This window comes from Myodes glareolus, chromosome 8 (assembly GCF_982192425.1).
Source record: "Myodes glareolus chromosome 8, mMyoGla1.1, whole genome shotgun sequence".
Taxonomy (NCBI): domain Eukaryota; kingdom Metazoa; phylum Chordata; class Mammalia; order Rodentia; family Cricetidae; genus Myodes; species Myodes glareolus.
In genome coordinates, this window is record NC_142033.1 from 74873019 (window position 1) to 74891241 (window position 18223).

Genomic DNA, 18223 nt, shown 5'->3' on the forward strand with positions numbered 1-18223 from the left:
AGTAGTTTACCGTAAGGCAGGTACGGAATGTGAAGTCCAGAGATTTCTTCCCTGTGGCTCCTGATCTTGGTTGAAGTGTCTAGCGGCCCAGGCTGGAGTAGGGAATAGTGTTTTTAAACAGCAAAAGCTTGAGAGCCTTTTATGTGAGGGGAAGAAAAAGAAATCTCCATTAAACAAGTAGTAGACCCTCAAAGATTACTGGCTATTGGGACACTTTACACCCGGATGCACGGCCTTGGTAGAAATAGTTTGCTGGTTCACATTGTACCTCTTATCCTCGCAAAATGAATGCGTGTGCACATTCTCTTTGCTCCAAACTGCTCGCTCGTGGCTCACCCCTCCCTCTGTTCTTCCCTCCTCCCCTCTCTCCTCCCCTCCTTTCTTCCTCTCCCTCTTACTTCTCAGGTTTTGAGGTCTCTCTCTATAGCCCAGAGTCTGGCTTAGAACTTGCAGTGACTCTCCTGCCTCAGTTTCTCCAGTTCTGTGATATAGTTGTGCACCAAGAATTATGCTCAGCTTCCCACCCCCTCCTCTTCCATCATTTCTTCCTCCCATGGTTGCCCAGGCTGGCTGGAATTTCTGGGCTCAAACTGTCCTATTTCACCTCCCTGAGTGGCTGGGGCTAGGGTGTGCACCCGACATGTGCACGCCCCACGGTTTGACTCTCTGGCTGCAACCCTTCAAATAGCAACCCTCTGTTATGATGGGGTCCTTGGTCTTTCTCACTTTCCCTGATAACATGACCTTGCCCAGCCCAGCGGCTACAAAATAGACATTACATTAGTGAGTACTGTTAATTAATACAGGCCCATGTTTATACCTGTTGAGGGCTTGGCTGGTGATAATTAGCTTGCTACAAAAATAAGTTCTCTAGAAAGTGTGATCTTTAGCAAGTTGCCATAAAAATAATTATAACAAACACCTCATCTGGAGATGATTAGGGGCATTTTATGACTCCCCCCCCCACATCCTCATGATGTTGAAATGAAAAAAATGCCGTTAGGATAATCTTGTTCAACACTCTCATATATGTGGGACCAACTTGAAACTCAGAGAGGCTAAACACTCTAGCCAAGGTCACACAGTATTGCTAGGTTCAAGCTTTGAGTCTCCAGTAGGGCTGGGCAGATAAGGGATCTTTTGTTCTCTCTACTGAGATGTTTTTAAGCAATTTTTCTAGCTCAGGGCAAGAAGCCCGCAGTCCTGTTCCCCTCGGTGTTGTGACTTGCTTGATTCAGCCTCATTCTTCAACTTGTTTTGTTTCTTCTAGGAAGCCCCGGCTGTGTCCCGCTGATTGAGGAGACGCTCTTGGGCCAGGTCCAGCAGTCGCCCCACCTCTTTGGCAGACTGGTGGCAGACAACAGCTGACGCCAGAGAGTTCCTCACGTGATCGCCGCAGCTCCCTGCTCCATTCCTTGTCCCCAGAGTCAGAGTGGGCACTTCCAGGGACTCCTGTGGCGGGCACCAGGTAGGTATCCTAATCCCGAATGTCTGCAGCGGACTGGGGTGCGGGAGGGTGTGTGTGTGGGATGACTGGAGAGGGGGGGCGGAGCAGTGAGAAGTGAAGGCGGGCAAGCACTATCAGACTTGGGACAGGCTCTCTGTGTCCCTTCCGTGCTCTTAAAGGGCTCTTAAAGTTGCGGGAACACCTACGGTTGGCTTCAAGTTGTCCCACAGGGTCCTACTGGTCCTTCCCCCTTCTTTTGTTCCCCACCTGGGGGACAGCGGCTCTGCCCTTCCTTCCTCTGAGCTTCGGCCTCTTGCCCCATAACAGACCTTTCCCCTTTTCTCTCTGCTGACTTAGCTGTGTGCTTCGGGCGTTGGAGAGACAATTAATCAGTGACAGGAAGCCCAGCTGCAGTCAGACAAGGCCCTCAAGGCCGGTCCCAGGAGTCTCCAGTCTCCCACCTGTGCCTGCCATGGCGCCTCTGAAGGTGCTGCTGCTCCTGTCGGGAGTTCTCGGGGCTCTTGCTGAGCTCTGTGGTGAGTAACCAGCCGCGGAGTCTGCTGCTTCCTGAGTCTCCAGGAGGGATGGCTGCCTCTCCAGTCGCCTTGCTATATTTAGGGAATCAGAAGCTCCGGGTGGGGATGGGGGAAATTACTTGTTCCTCAGGTCTCCTACAAACATTTAGGCTTAAATGGGTGTTAGTGCTTGGGCATGCTGAATGGATGCCCCTGCCCCCTCAGCTCCTCTCCCCCCCCCCCCCATATCCAGCAATCCGTTCTTTTACTCACTGGGCACACGGGAAACCTCTCTGGGGCAGGCCAGTATTTCATTTGGAGAAAGAATAGGGAGTACATTGGTCTGATCCCAGCCGTCCTAGAGTTTATGTTCTAGAGAAGGTGTTGGCAAAGGCAGGGGTTGCCAAACTGGGTTACCGTGAGAGTTGCAGAGTCAACCTGGGACAACAATAGAAAGCCACAGGGAGGGGCCCATCCACTCTGGGAGAGGGGTTGAAAAGGGTGTGCAGAGACTAGACCTAAAGCAGGATAAAAAGCTGAGAAAGGAGGGAGGGGGGGCAAGCATCCCAGGCCGAGGATGGTGCTTGATGGCCCTGCCTGCTCCGACTGTTTGTCCCAGGGCTGTAGTCCCTGTGGATTCGAGGGGCCTCTTAAAGCATGACTGTGAGCCTCAGGTTCCAGGTTCAGGCACATTCATGCCCTGGGACCAGGCAGGAAGCCGAAGGCTGTAAGGCTCACTTCTCCCCTTCCTTCCATGTACCCTGCAAACTGATTCTCAGGTGACCTGCAAACCCTGGGCTACAGGTGTCAGATGAAGAAGTCAAGGAGCAGAGGGACCAAATTGCCTACTCAAGGGGCCCCAGTTTTAGCAGAACTTGACTGGACTCAATTCTTGGTACTTCAGGACAGCCTTGTTTCTAGGCACCTGGAATCTCTGACCATGTCCTACTAAAGCACCTCATCCTTGGGCTCCAGGTTACTGTCCAGACAGTCCTTAGGGATTCTGCCAGCAAGCCACAGATTCCCTTCTTGCCTGCCTCAGCCCCAAAGCCCCTTCCTTCACCATCCTGAGAGCTTTGGGGGTTTGGGGTGTAGTCCCTTCAACACTCCAGGCCTCCTGTGTCTTGTAAAGTGAGCAGAGGCTGTCCCTCCTGCCTTCCTCCTCAGTGCCCGGTGAGGACACCACACCCTGCCTGCTCAGCTTGAGGCTCTGTATGCAGTGAAGTGGTCAGGACCGTTCACTAAAGCCTACACAAAGAGGGCTCCTGGGCTTCCGTGTGCCCGACGGTCAGTCCTCAGGTGACCGGCACGCCCTAGTATGGGAGTAGGAGACCTGTCAAGATTCTCTAGAGGAACAGAACTGATAGAGTGAACGTGTATTTTAAAAGAATTTAGACTGGCTTGTAAGGTGTGGTCTTGGTAGTCCAACAATGCTGTCTCTTGATGGAAAGTCTGAGAATCTCATAGTTGTCCACTCAATGAGGGTGCTGATCTCCGCGAACTAATCTCTGCTGAAGTCCTGGAGTATTCCTGGAGATTGCCGGTCCTCAGTAGTATGTTGGAATCAGGAAGAAGGTGGATTTAATACCAGCCCCAGAAACGGAGTAGATGAATTTGCCAGTGAGAGTGAGGGCAAGCAAGCAAGAGTTTCTCCCATCTCTCTCTCTTTTTAAAGATTTATCTATCTATCTATCTATCTATCTATCTATCTATCTATCTATCTATCTATCTATCTATCTATCTATCCATTTATTATGTATACAGTACTCTACCTGCATGTACATCTGCAGGCCAGAAGAGGGCACCAGATCTCATTACAGATGGTTGTGAGCCACCACGTGGTTGCTCAGAATTGAATTTAGGACCTCTGGAAGAGCAGCCAGTGCTCTTAACCACTGAGCCATCTCTCCAGCCCTTCCCCCTATCTCTTACCTGTCATCAGGAAGTTTGGCCCAGATTTCGAGTGCATCATCTTCCTGCTTCAAATTGTAATCTCACTAAGAAAACCCTTTAATAGAATGCCCAGCAGCTTCGGGTTTAGGTGATTCCAGATGCAGTCAAGTTGACAACTGAGATTAGCCATCATAGGAACCTTGCCTAAGGCCACTTTTTCTAGCTTGAGTGAATCTACCTGTCTCCTTCCTGCTAAAGAGAGTAAATTGTGTCATTTCCCCTTCCCAAGACCATCGTGAGTCCCTCTTAGGGTGTGTGTGGGGGAGCTGGAGGAGGGGAGGGAAGGGGAACTGTGGTTGGCATGTACAATGAATAAAAATGTAAAATAAAAGAGTAAGTTGTGGTTTTCAGCCCCCTATCATCTTCCCCACTCTGAGTTTGGGCCCTTCCCAAGGAAGGAAGGCAGCCATCAACTGGAATCCAGGCATGGTCCTGAGATTTCTGCTACCAGGGCATTTCTGTATCTTGGCTACAGATTTTCAGGCTAATCCCCAGTTGTGACAGGTTGTTAGTGACTGGTCTCCCAGTCAGAGACCCTTTCCACTGAAATAGGGATGGCAGAAAAAGTGGCCTTTCAAGGTTTGAGTGAAGGAGTTTCCTCAGGCAGCTGGGGAATCAGTTGGCAGAGTACAACATGTGAAGATTTGGTGTGGAACATTCCCAGCATGAGGGTTGGAGTTTCGATCAGAGCAAGGCAAGGGATTGCAGCCTGACACAGGCTTGGCTCTGAAGCACTATGAAAGACAGCCTGACTTTGAACTTGTGGTTTCTCTCCCGTGCAAAACAACGATGAAACTATCTACACCACAGAGCTGGCGTGAGGGTCTGGGAGCCTGGACTTACTACTGATAGGTGGAGTGGTTGCCTGGCAATAACATCCTATGATCTCACGCCATCACCTCTCCTTGGCCCACGCTAACTCCTCTTAGGGGATGTCTGCTTTCCTGTGTAGGCGCTGCCTTTTGTCATAGCAGACATTTGTCTACACGGTGTGGGCTGTGTGGTAATGGGAACTGGGACTTGTATTTCCTGGAGAAGGTTTTATCTGTTAAGGAGGTCAGTATAGTTGCTTGCTATAGGCAGACAGATCTCTGTGAGTTCAAGGTCAGTCTGGTCTACACAGTGAGTTCCTGGCATAGCCCTGAGTCCTCCCTCACACGGTTTTCTTTCCTCAGTAATACCACAGATGGACAGCCAGCTGGTAGAGAAGCTGGGCCAGTATCTCTTACCTTGGATGGACCGGATCTCCTCAGAGCAATTAAACCCCAGCGTCTATGTCGGCCTGCGCCTTTCCAGCATGCAGGCTGGGACCAAGGAGGACCTCTACCTGCACAGCCTCAAGCTTGATTATCAGCAGTGCCTCCTTGGGTATTGCTACTCTCTCTCCTCTTTCCCCATGACTTGATCCATGTCGTAAGAGATAGGAGACTGGGTTCTCTCATCTGGGTGTTTGTGGCTTTTTGACAAACTCTAGGTGTATTTTGTCTTCCTTGGGCCTTCCTCCATCTCCAGAGTGAAGGGGTAAGTGGTGGTACTAGGCCAGAGATGCTAACATGTGTCCTTTGTCCTGAAACTGCATCCCCCTGATTCCTGAAGCAACACCTAATTCTTCGTGTGCTCCCGGCTTGTGCCTGAGACAGACATCACTAATCCATGAGCCCCAAAGCAGCACTTAACTCTGTGCTCTCTACCTGTACCTAAGGCAGACATCACTAATCTATAACAAGATATGCGATTGTATATTGATACAAAGAAGCAGTATCTAACTCGTTCTGTAGTTTATTCATGTGCTAAAGACAGACACTACTAATCCACAGCTTGTTCTTTCATGCAGAACCTAGAAGCAACATATTTCTGTGCTCCTTTTCCAAGGAGTGGCCATGAAAGAGAGGCCTGTTCTAGGGTGTGAGTGAGAGGTGAAGAATAAGGAAAAGCCATGAGTCACCAGATGTAGTGGTTGCATTTAATCCCAGCACTTGGGAGGCAGAGGCAGGCAGAGATCTGTGAGTTCAAGGCCAGCCTGGTCTACAGAGTGAGTTCCTGGGCTGCCAGGGCTGTGTAGAGAGATCCTGTCTTCAAAAACAAAAACAAAAAAAAGGGGGGGGGGGAGCCATGAAATACCTTCCTGATTTCATTCTTTCTCAAGAAGTAGATGCAGGGAAGGGAGAGAAAATGTAGGGGAGAGTGCACGGCCTGATTGGAGGTCAAGCCAGGCGATCTGGTGCCCTTATGGTTCTTCCTGGAATTTAACCTTCCTTCTTTCTAAGTATCTGTGGCATGTGTCCCTCACAGCACAGCTGACTGCCGATTCTTCTTTGTGACTTTAGTGGAGGTTGTTGGGTTCACGGGGGTTGCACAAAGATGGGGGGCAGACCACCAAAGGTTCTTAGACCAGAGCAAACTTTATTCCAGGAAAAAAAAATTTTTAAAAATTAAAAAACAAAACTCCATGGGGCACAAAAAACTTATCAACTATCTGAGATCACAGCTGGAGATGGACTCGTAAGGCTGTGGCAAAGGCCGATTTTTGAACTCCTCCTTTTATAGCAAGCATTAGGCAATAAAAAAAGAATTTTGCAATCTCAAGGTAAAAATCAGATACAAATTGCCCTTCTTTGCAATTTCCATTAGCAGAGTTTTTCAGTTAAACTAGTGTTTGTATTTAGTCCATTGTTTTCCCCTGGCATTCCTTGGATAGCATTTAGCAAGGCTCTGCACCTCCCCTGACACTGCCAGTTTCACAAAGCAGGGAAGGGTATGGGACAATACAAAACTGAAAATAAAAAGTCATGTACATCCCATCACTTAAAAGTTAACTCAGCTCAGATCAATTGCTGGCCACAAGTGGCCAGGGGATGGGTATCTAAAAGCTGATCCTCGGTTTGCAGAGGACTGCTTCAGCCTCCCAAATAGAGCTAAGGATTGCAAAGTGGAGTAACCCACTGTTAATAGTTAATCTTTAAGCTGCTGAGAAAGCTGCTGACAGCCTGCTCTCATTTTCCCAGTCTTACAACTTTACATTTCTTTATTCCTACATTCTTATTTCTGGAACCTACATTTCTATATTCTTATTCTTGGACTCTTCAGAAGTGATCCCAAGTCAGGCATACCAAGGGGACAGTTTCTCATAAAGGTGTATTGACTTATCTGGTCCTAGGTCTGTCTCCGGGGATGACAACAGTGGTTGCCAGACCAAGCCTTCGGCAGGCCACCTGGCCCTCTACCTGCTTGCCCTCAGGGCCAACTGCGAGTTCATTGGGAGCCGCAAGGGGGACCGGCTGGTCTCACAGCTCAAGTGGTTCTTGGAGGATGAGAAAAACGCCATTGGTGAGAAAGATGCCCTCTGAGTGGTTAGGGAACTCTGGAAGGGTTCATCAAATCACTCTGTTGTTTGTAGTTTTGAGGCAGGCCTCAGATTTGTAATCGTTCTCAGAAAATGTGAGAATCAGAGCTTTGGTTTTCTTTCCAGGCCCCCTCTCACCCCCATGCCCCCACCCCGGTCCACATCAAGTCCTCCTAGAGCAATGGTGCTCAGTTCCTAACGAGGCCCTAATGAGACCGTGCCTCGTGCTGTGGTGACACCAACCATAAAATTTTCATTGCTACTTCATAACTGTAGTTTTGATACTATTATGAATCATAATGTAAATAATTGTGTTTCCCAATGGTCTTAGGTGACCCCTGTAAGCCACAAAGGGAAGAGACTCTTTCTGGGAAGAGGCTGAAAGGGAAACCCCAAAGCCTGACATGTCTCTTTACTCCTTGCCTTTCTTGTCTCAGGGCACAACCATGAAGGTCACCCCCGAACCAGTTATTACCAGTACAGCCTCAGCATCCTGGCACTGTGTGTCCACCAGAAGCGGGTCCATGACAGTGTGGTGGGCAAGCTCTTGTATGCTATTGAACACGACCACCATGTCCGCCAGGGCCACCTCTCTGTGGGTGAGTGAACAAATCTAGCCTCCCCCCAAATCTAGGCCCCAGGGAAGGCCTCTATGACCTTCTCCTATGCTCACCTTTCCTTGCGAATGTCCTCAGTAGAAGTGAAATGGTGTCCCTTAGAAGTGAAATGGTAGGGGCTGAGAGCCAGCGCTGACTTGGATCCTGACCTCAGCTCCATCACGTGGGGCGTCCCCTACTCTGCCAGTCAGGCTTTCCTAGAAAATGGCCTCCCAGCAGCCTCTCACTAAAGGGTGCATTACAAACAGAGGTTCTGAGCACACACTGGGTGCTCTTGACACCATTCAGCCTGGGGATCCTGATATCTGGATTCTGATCTGATTGTTGTATGTTGTATGACCTGGGACCACCGCATCCAGTTTTTATCATCATACTTCAAGGTCTCGGCTAGGCCTGGGCTCCAGGAGTGAGCGGGTAGTGTTATGCCCAAGTTTCTAGTCCCCAAATGAATTCACGGAGCTGGATTTCCAATGCAAATTACATGAGGGTTTTAATGATATTCAAACTTAAGTTTGGACCAACACCTTTCCAGCACCCAGCATGGTGGGTGCAGAAAGTGTGGCCAGGAGCCCTGGGAGGGGAGAACTTTTAAAGGTGGAAACACCATAATCGGAGAGTTCGTGTCCTGTCATTTTGGAATTGGGTGAGGAGTACATAGGATAAGGTAGTTTCTGAAACTATTGGTCAGCTTTTGGGTACAAAAACCTAACAAAGAGCCATAAATTACTGACAAGGTATCTTCAAGGACAGGATGCGTCCCAAGAACATCTGGACTTCATTAAATTTTATGGCCCTGCTTCCTATCTCCTTAATTGGCCACTTTTAGGGTATCTGTTCAAATGTCTGCTATGGCAGCACATTTATGGAGCTGAGATGCCCCCCCTCCATTATATGGCTTAAGATGACGTCCCTTCCTTAAAATGGAGTTCGCAAAGTCAGGTTCACAAAGTCAGGACTCTTTGGGGAAGGGTAGGAAACAGGAGGGCTGTGTGGTGGTGGTGTTTGGTAGATGACTGCTCAGAGAGAAAAGGGCACCAAGGCTTTTGTCAATAAGAGGCTTGAATTGTCTCAAAGGCTTACAAAGAAACAGTGAACAAATTACCAAAAGGAGGAGAAGAACTTAAAGATTCCCTCCCAGGCCCTGGCTACTCCTCCTATCAATTAAATCAGACTGCTTGAAGGTAGATAAAGCAGTTGTTACTGTCCAGTTCTCTGTGGGGCAGCAGATTTAGCCCAGTAGCACAGCACCAAGCATGCCTGAGGCCCTAAATCCAGTACCCAACACTACAAAAACAAACAAACAAACAAACAAACAAACAAACCCAAAAAACAATATGAATTAATTAAGCAGCAAAATAAAGCTCCCTCTGTGATCCCAATGTCCATCCTGGTTGGGGAGCAGCTTCTTTAGGATCCATCCTCTTGTATTCTCATCTTCAATCTGTCCGTCTGACCTGCTGCTCTCAGGATACTCAGTAACCAATCAAATCCGTTTGTCTAGACTTGAAAGGTTTCCTGTGGCTTAGTATGTCCAATGTTTGGATTGGGGAGTCCTGGATTGGTACCCCAGATGTTCCTGAACCCCAAAACTCACCTAACCTGGTTCCATCAAGCTATCCAGTTCACCCTAGGCTCTATCTCTTAGACACAGAAGCCATGGCTGGCTTGGCCTTCACCTGTTTGGAACGGTTCTTTTTCAATCCTGATTTGAGACCACGAATCATCATGGCCATTGAGACAGTGCGAGAGAAGATCCTGAAGGCCCAGACCCCTGACGGCAACTTTGGGAATGTCTACAGCACCCCACTGGCACTACAGGTGGGAAAGAGATCCTGGAACCATGACCACTCAACAAGTCAATGGAGGGTGGGCTGGTCGGAGGCTGGAAGACCTGGCTCCTCCTCAGTGATTGACCTACCTCCTCCTTCTCTTCCCCACAGTTTCTGATGACCTCCCCTGCTTCTGGGGTAGGACTGGGCGCAGCATGCCTCAAGGCAAGGGCATCTCTGCAGACCAGTATCCAGGGCGGGGCCTTCCAGAATCCTCTGATGATTTCACAGCTGCTACCGGTCCTGAACCACAAGACCTACCTGGATCTTATCTTCCCAGACTGCCAGGCGCCCAGGGGTAGCTGAACGCTTTCTGTTTCCTGAGTAATCTGCTATCTGTGGGTCCCAGTGATGGGTGATCAGTTGGTCCTGCTTTGCTGAGCCAACAGGAGTGCGTGGGTCTGCGTAGGACATGGCAGCTTAATGAGGTCACAGCTTTTTGATGCTCATGGTGTGGAGACAGATACCAAATAAGCCCTCTGAGTGGTACCCACTGTGGAAATGTTTTGAGTGGATGGGTGGAGAAATGTATTAGCCAAGGTTCTCTAAAAGAGCAAAGTTTATAGAATGATTTATTAGACTGACATATAGCATATGGTCCAGAAAGTCTGATAGCATCCTTCTCAATCTGGAGAGGTTGAGAATCCCAGAGTGTTGCAGTCCGTGATGGGATGTCTCGGCAGTCCCATCGTGGTACAGAGGGCCTGAAGGATTCTGGACAGCTGCTGGCCTTCTGTTTACGTTGGAAGTCTAAAGAAGATGGTTCCAATATCAGCAAAGAATGCTGTAGTAGCAGGATAGAGGAATTTGAGAGTGAGGGCAAGCAGAGGCTGCTCCTTTCATGTTCCCCATCTGGGCTGCCATCAGAAGGTGCCGCCCACATTTACAGAGGGTCTTCCCTACTTTGAATAATCTGATCAAGAAAAATCTCTCCAAAGAATACCCAGAGACTAGCATTATAGTCGATTCTAGATCCAATCAGGTTGACCAGTAAGATGGGTCATCAGAGATGTGTGAATGGATGAGTAGACAGAGACACGTTTGGTTCATTTTGATACTTAATTCCCAGCGCTGAATCACTGGGCACCATCTTAGTGAAGAACTTGAAGGAATGAGTGGGATTTGTCAAAGCAGCAGGAGGAGAGGGCAAAGGCAAATGCGCAGAGACCAGTAAAGCAGGGGTTGGGGCATCATCTTGGAACGGAGCGGGTCTGGGGGAGTGAGAGGTAGAAGGAGAATACAGCACAGAAAGATCAGTCTGTCCATTTGAGGTCACCAGGAAGCGGCATGAACAAACGGAGAGGGTCCTCTGAGGTGCAGTGTAGCAGACAGGTCGGAGGTAAGAAGCAGAGACACCAGCAGGGGCCAGGGGGACTGGGTTAAGAGGCAGGCTTCCCTGGGTGGGTGTTTATTGACTGAGCCCCTATGGGGGAAGGCCATGGCCACATGGGCCGCGGTGTCCAGGGAAGAAAGGAGAAGTCGGCTCCCCATCCTCGTGACCGCTGCTCTTCCTGTCTCCCTGGTACAGTCATGTTGGTACCAGCTGTCGAGGACCCTTCAGCTGTCGAGGACCCATCACCGGCCTATATCCCAGAGGTCATCAGTGTCACGCTGAAGGTCTCCAGTGTCCTGCCACCATACAAACAAACATTTTTTATCCTTTCGGGGTCCTCCTTGGAAGATGTCCTGAAGATGGCTCAAAACATAGGAGGATTCACGTGAGACTCCCTCCCCACTTCCCAGCCCTTACCCGCCTCAGCCCTCCATGCTTGGAATGGAATCATGGGAAGGATGGGAACAGACAGGTTTCTTGGGAGAAGTTCTGGCTTAATCTCTGTTTCTGCCATCTACACTCCTTTCTGGCCTGTGTTTTGAACCTGTGGTGTTCAGCCTGTGGTGTGAGCTATGGACCACTGTCATTGAGACCTTGTTCTAGAAGCAGAGACCCAGCCTAGGGATTCCAGTTCTTCTACCCCACCCCAGCTATCGAGCCAGGACAGTTATTCAGGTTGGACATGAGATACTCCACCTCCTCATAGGCCAGTGTGAGGACCCTGGTCACTGGTGACATGCTCTGAGTAGGTCTAATGCCTGGCAGCAGTGGTACTCTAGATAGACTAGTAATATCAATTCATCTTGATAGAATTTTGCCACTAATAACCCTGCTAGTTATTAGTGCTTGACAACGTGCTTGTCCCCTTGAAATTTGATGGGCCTGGGAATGAGCGTATCTCAATTGCTGCTGCTTGCTGGGCCCTGGCTATACCTGGAGGTTGGACATGGCTCATCGGGGGGACCTCTGGCTCGGAGAGGTTGAGTTCTTCCTGCTTGCCTGCTCTCTCTCCTGAATTCTTGCTTCATCTTGAGAAATCCGTGCTTTCTGTTCCCAGCGAGAGTTCCAGGGAAGGCTGACAATGGGGACTGTTTGGTCATTTGGGTCAGCAACTCTGAGACCAGAGCTGTGTCAATACCACCACCATTCATTCATTAATTAATTTGATTTTTTAAAACAGGGTTTCTCAGTGTGGCACTGATTGTCTTAGAACTCTCTCTGTAGACCAGGCTAGTCAAAACTCAGAGACCCACCTGCCTCTGCCGCCCGAGTGTTGGGGCTAAAGGCGTGTGCCTGACCATACTGCTGTCTTTAAGGGACAGAAATGGTCCCAGTTTTCAGTTTAAGTGACATCTCCTCCCCACATCCCCGGGGAGGACTGAATCTAGAGCTTTGACAGGCTAAGCAGAGATCTACTACTGAACCATTAGATTGATTTGTGCCCCTCACTTGGAAACAAAGTCTGTACTAGTCACAAACCTTATTGCTATGACAAAAGACCTTACAAGGGCAAACGGGGAAGGGAAGGACTGGTGTGGGCTCAGAGTTCTGGGGGAAATAGCTCATCGTGGTAGATAACTGAGCTACATCTCTGGTCCCCCATCTAAAAAATCTGAGACAGAGTATTTTGTTGTTTTATTGTGTTTTTAAGTTTGAGTCAGGGTTTTATAAACTGCCCAGGTTGGCCTTGTTCTACAGTCCAGGTGGGCCTCAAACTCTTGGTGCTCTGCCTCAACTTCCCAAGTAGCTTGGATGACAGGCCGAAGTCACAAACCTGGCTGACTTATATTTCTTGGAATGGAGGCACTCCCTCCCTGTATAAGATGGAATTTGCTGATGAGCCCTTTGGAGGGACAGAGTGCTTGATCCATGAAGTGCTGGCCGGGCCACTGGTAGTGGTGTCTAGGAGCGCACATCCATGGAGTGCTGGTCCGGCCACTGGTGGTGGTGTCTAGGAGCGCACATCCATGGAGTGCTGGCCGGGCCACTGGTGGTGGTGTCTAGGAGCGCACATCCATGGAGTGCTGGCCGGGCCACTGGTGATGGTGTCTAGGAGGGTTGGAGAATGTGAAGTTGGAGGCAGGAGGCTCAGAGAAGGCTGTGTGGTGAATGAGAAAAGCGCCTCTCCGTGCCGGGGCCCCAAATCTAACTCCATTCTTTCCAGAAAAGGACAGAGTAGAGAGAAGAATCGAATAGCAGAGTAGGCAGCCTGCGCCCTCAAAGAAGGGAACGCTGCCAAGTGAGGAAACTGGAATGAGACCCAGTGCCACTGCTCTCTGTCTCTGTCCCCATATCTCTGAGCTCTGGTCTCACACTCTCGTACTCAGTTCCATCAGCCCCAAACACCCACGCCCGCACCAAGAGGCGAGTAACTGCTGAGGGATGGTGGAGGATAAAACCCAGGTGGGCAGCATCAGTGGAGCTGGAGAGCAGAGGGAGGGGAAAGCCACGACCTGCAGTGAGATGGCCTAGGAAGCTGGCCTAGCTGGCCTTCTGTTGCTGTGAAAAACCCCACAGTCAAAAGCAACTTGGAGGTGGACAGGGTTTGTACGATTTGCAGGTTATAAACTATCATTGAGTAAAGGCAAGGCAGGAACTTGGAGACAGGAACCCAGAATCACCTGCACTCTGGCAGGGTGTGTTGTGGGGGTGCCGCCCACAGTCAATTATCAATCAAGACAACACCCACTGGCCAATCCAATGGAAGCAATCTCTCAATTTCCTCTTCCCTGGGGTCTCTAGTTTGTTTCAAGCTAATTTAAACTAACCAGCACAGAAGAGCTAGGAGAACGGCGTCTGAGGGCAGGCAGGTTTCTGCTGACATGGGTGAGCCCCCTGCTTTCCTCCTTGGGGACAGCAGTCACTTCCTCTCTATTTTTCTATTTTCTAGGTATGGGACACAGCCCTCTTTGTCAGGCCCCTACCTGACATCCGTACTGGAGAAAGAAGTTGGGGATCGAGAATTCTGGCAGCTCCTCCGAGACCCTGACACCCCCCTGCAGCAAGGTGAGTCTGGTGGCCTGCCACCCTGGATACCTCCCACCCCATCCTCATCCACTTTGAGATAAAGCTGCATCAACCCAGCCCAGCCTTTCCCCTGAGCCTTCCGGGGTGGCAGCTTCAGAGACGCACCCGAAGCCTGTGTGTTTAAAAGAAAATCTCCATTGGTGAGGCACACCTGTAATCCCAACCCTCAGGATATTGGGGCAGGAAGATTGCTGTGAGTTTGAGGCCAACCTGGTCTGTATAGCCAGACCCTGTCTCAACCACTGGCCCTACCAAATCAAAATGAGTCACAAATAGAACTGTCTCTGGATGCCTGGGTTCTCAAGGGACCCTTTTAATTCCTCTAAGTTTGTGATATTAATTTTGTGGATGTAGGAATGATTTGGGCCTCAGGCCTGATGATCTTCCACTATGCAAATGATCTTCCCCTGAGCCCACACCTAGCCTGGAGGCTGATTTTATTATCCTCCAATTTTCTCCAATGAGAATCTGGTGTTCACCATGCTAGTGAGTGACAGAGCTGGAACTTGAAGCCAGGTTCTCACTTGAACTTGAAGCTGGACTCAAAGGTCACTTCTGGGACATTCATTAATGATACCCCCTGGACTACACTGAGCCCCTCTGTCTGACTCTATTTTGAAGATGGTGATTCTGTCCTAGTTTCTTTCATGCTGCCATTCAGCTGTTAGTCCCACATCTACCTGCTGGGGACACCCTTTCTGCTCTATGAGCCCTTTTAGTTCCACCTTTACTCATAGGGGGCGCTCTCTCTCTCTGTTGTATTAGCCTGTGGCCCGAGAGATCCTGCTAAGGCTGGATGAGAGTTACCAACTGGTTCTGCACAGCTCCCAGCTTCTCCCCACCAAACCTGGAGTGGATCTTACAGATGTGGCTTCAGGGTAGTGGTCACTTGATGTGGTTGGGGGTGGGATGTTGTCTTGCTAATTCCCTTTGTTCCATTTGTTTCTGCAGGCATTGCTGACTACAAACCCCAGGATGGGGAAACCATTGAGCTTCGTCTAGTTAGCTGGTAGCCTTGGGCTCCCTCCTGATGTCCTTGTACACCGCAAGTGCACTTGAAGCAATGTCCCTCAGATCACTTCCACTATCTCAGCAAAGAGAATCCTAAGCTGGCCCTGCCTAACCCAGGGGCTGTGGTCCTGACCCCCCCAACTTTGCTCTCTATTGTCAGGATGGTGTTCCCAGAGCTGGTCGTAAGGCAGCTGCTGGCCAGCCTTCAGCGGGGTCTTCCAACATAATTAAAGCCTTGATTTCTCTTTCCTGGCTGCAGTGTTATGATGTCTCATAGTCATTGCCTGGGGTGAGGAGCAGAGGTGTCCGGGAGTCCAGCAGGACTTGTGAGAGCTCTCCTGGGTATCAGGTGTGAAGAGGCACAAACAGAGCTGACTACACACACCTTTATAAATATCACATGGAACAGCCCTGGGGGATTGTTCATTTTCATCTCTCACTAGGAAGACGAGGGAACCAGTGGTAAAAAAGTAAAAGTGACTCACTGAAGGTCCCAGCTAGGCAGTAACACTGTCGGAGGCAATGTCAGGCAGGAGACGTGACTTAGGGGACAGAGGCAGCTACTGACCCCTGATGGATCAAAGATATTTGCTGCGGACTGGGCTGTAGCTGAGTAGTAGACACTTGCTTACCAGGCACAAAGCCTTATTATGTATGTAGCCTAGGCTGGCTTTGAACTCACAATTGTCATGTCTCAGCCTCCTAGGATTACCAGTGTGTCCCCACCATACCTGGCTTTGAAAACCTAATCACTACCCAGTCACCTTCTAATACAATCACTTTGAGGTTAGATTTAAGCACATGGGTTTTGGGGGACACACAGTCATACCAAAGCATGCTTGTTTAAAAGGAACCCGTACACCTGTAATCTCAGCTGTCAAGAGAGAGGGCTGCATCCCAGAACTGCTTGAAACGAGAACTAAGAGATATTTGATGGGTAGGAATATTGCTCCCTTGTTACAGTCCCTGCCTGGCATGCACAATGCCCTGAGTTTAGCATCACATTAAGTCATGCTTGGTGAAGCACACCTGAAATCTGAGTGCTTGGGAGGCAGAGGCAGAAGTATCTGAAGTTTCAGAAGTTTAAGGTTATCCTCATCTGCATTAAGGAATTTAAGACCAGCCTGGATATAACTCTGTCACAAAACAAAAAACTAAAACAAAGGTACATTATATATGTACGTACATATACACATACATACACACATGTATACACACACACACACACACACACACACATATTTCTGAGCTGAGGACCGAACCCAGGGCCTTACGCTTGCTTGTTAGGCCAACACACTACCACTGAGCTAAATCCCCAAACCCACAAAGCCATATTTGCCCAAAAGATCCCACCCACTAACCTGGAGATATCTAAGGGCAATCAAAAACTTGAAGTTGGGACTTGCCTGCCTCACCTCCACACTAGAACGCTGCATCTCTTCCTCTTCCGGGTGTGGCCAGCCATGATGGTTGCCACCTCCAATTCCAGCCCCCAGGTTTCTGTTTCTGAGTTTATGTCCTAAAGCAGGTGTCTAGTCTGACACACTCAGCAGGGACCCAGAGAAGCCAGGGATGAGAAGAAAGTCGTATTTGGTGCAGGGTCTCACCATGAGTTTTAAAAAGCCCCTTTTCCAGGTCAGGGGGACCAGTCTGTGTGTCACTGTGGGGTGGTGCTCTCTGGTTCATGGTGTTTGTGACATGCAGGACACTAGAGCCCCGGTAGAGAAATGATCTGGTCAGGGTTGAGACCATAAGAAAAAAATCTCAGATCTCCCCATCTGCAGCCCAGTCACCAGGGATGAGTTCCTTTTCCCTTTCCAGCCTCCCTCAGAGGTGTTTTTGGCACCACCTGCTCCATAGTAGAGTTGCTGGGCCCCTCAAACAGCAGGGTTCAGATCTGCAGACATCGTGGGAAGTGAAGGCCGCTGTGAGATTTTGAGTGGACCCCAAGGAATAAGAAAGCCCTCCACTCCAGTTCTGTGCTCTTTGAATCTGGACTTCTTGGCCCCCCATTCTCCAGCATGAAAATACCCTCCTACTGAGAGCCCTGCTGTCTATGCTGTTGAAACAGGTTAAAATGGGCTTCAAAAGTGGGCAGTGGCACATGCTTGCAGTCTCAGTGCTCCTGTGCACGCACACACACTACAAATAATAAACTGTTGGAGTACTTTCTCCTCAGGATTACCAGCCCTCGAATAATGACACGGAGACTTCTTATTGTGAATACTTGGCTTTTAGCTTAGGCTTATTTCCAACTAGCTCTTGCTAATAAACACATATTTTTAAATCTACATTCTGCCACGTGGCTCTTTACTTTTCCTCAGTATGGCACATCTGACTTGCTTAGAGTCTGCTGGCGAAATCCATGGGCCTAGATTCCTCCTCCCAGTTCCTCTCTCTGCCTGGAAGTCCCACCTATTCTCTCCTGCCTAGTTATTGGCCTTTCAGCTTTTATTAAACTAATCAGGAGGTGGCGTAGGCAGAGATACATCTTTACAGTGTACAAAAAAGATTACCCCACAACAATTTTAAAATCGGAAGCAATACTTTTTAATTGAAAGAAGCTTGGTGGATAATGGATTAAAAATCCCAGAGGAATATAACTCACAAGAACCCAAATTCCTCCTCTTAAAAAAGTGTGTGTGTGAGTGTGAGTATGTGTGTGTGTTTGACTCAGTTTCCCTCCCATAGCTCTTTTTGGAGAAACTATCTAAATGCCCCAGATTTTGGTCCTCTGCCTGGAAGTCCCCTTTCTACAGTCCCTGTCCTTCAACTTGGGCTACTCAGCAGCGATCTACGAGCTCCCACGGCATCAGAGTCATCAGAGGCAAGTGTGATAATGCAGATTATGGTTCATCCGTGACAGAAGTCCGATTCAGGTCTCCAGTGGGAGACTGGCTTATTTTCACCTTTGAGGGTTGTGAAGGGATCTGGAACACTTACAGCCATGCGAGGTTATGACCACCAGGGGGTGCTGCGGGCCGAGCTACTAGTCCCGCTTTGCGACCTTGTTTTTCTTGGCAGGTTGTCGTCTAGGACTTGTTAGTCAGGTGACAGACCCAGGTGATGCCTGTCCAGGTGGGCGGGAGCTTCCCCAGAAATCCAATGACTGGAAAGAAGCTAGGTTCCAGGATGAGCCTTGATTCTT

At 49.3% G+C, this 18223-nt stretch overlaps 1 protein-coding gene across 1 annotated transcript; it reads left to right on the forward strand.

The window, feature by feature from the left end:
• The first annotated feature begins 1315 nt into the window (after positions 1 to 1315).
• Tcn2 (transcobalamin 2) lies at positions 1316 to 15329 on the forward strand. Its single transcript, XM_087909146.1, has 10 exons — positions 1316 to 1468; positions 1805 to 1983; positions 5091 to 5283; positions 7073 to 7242; positions 7696 to 7857; positions 9521 to 9693; positions 9816 to 10002; positions 11233 to 11422; positions 13928 to 14043; positions 15016 to 15329. The coding sequence occupies exons 2-10, from the start codon at positions 1920 to 1922 to the stop codon at positions 15075 to 15077; spliced, it is 1317 nt and encodes a 438-aa protein (XP_087765272.1). The 5' UTR covers positions 1316 to 1468; positions 1805 to 1919; the 3' UTR covers positions 15078 to 15329.
• Positions 15330 to 18223: the final 2894 nt, after the last annotated feature.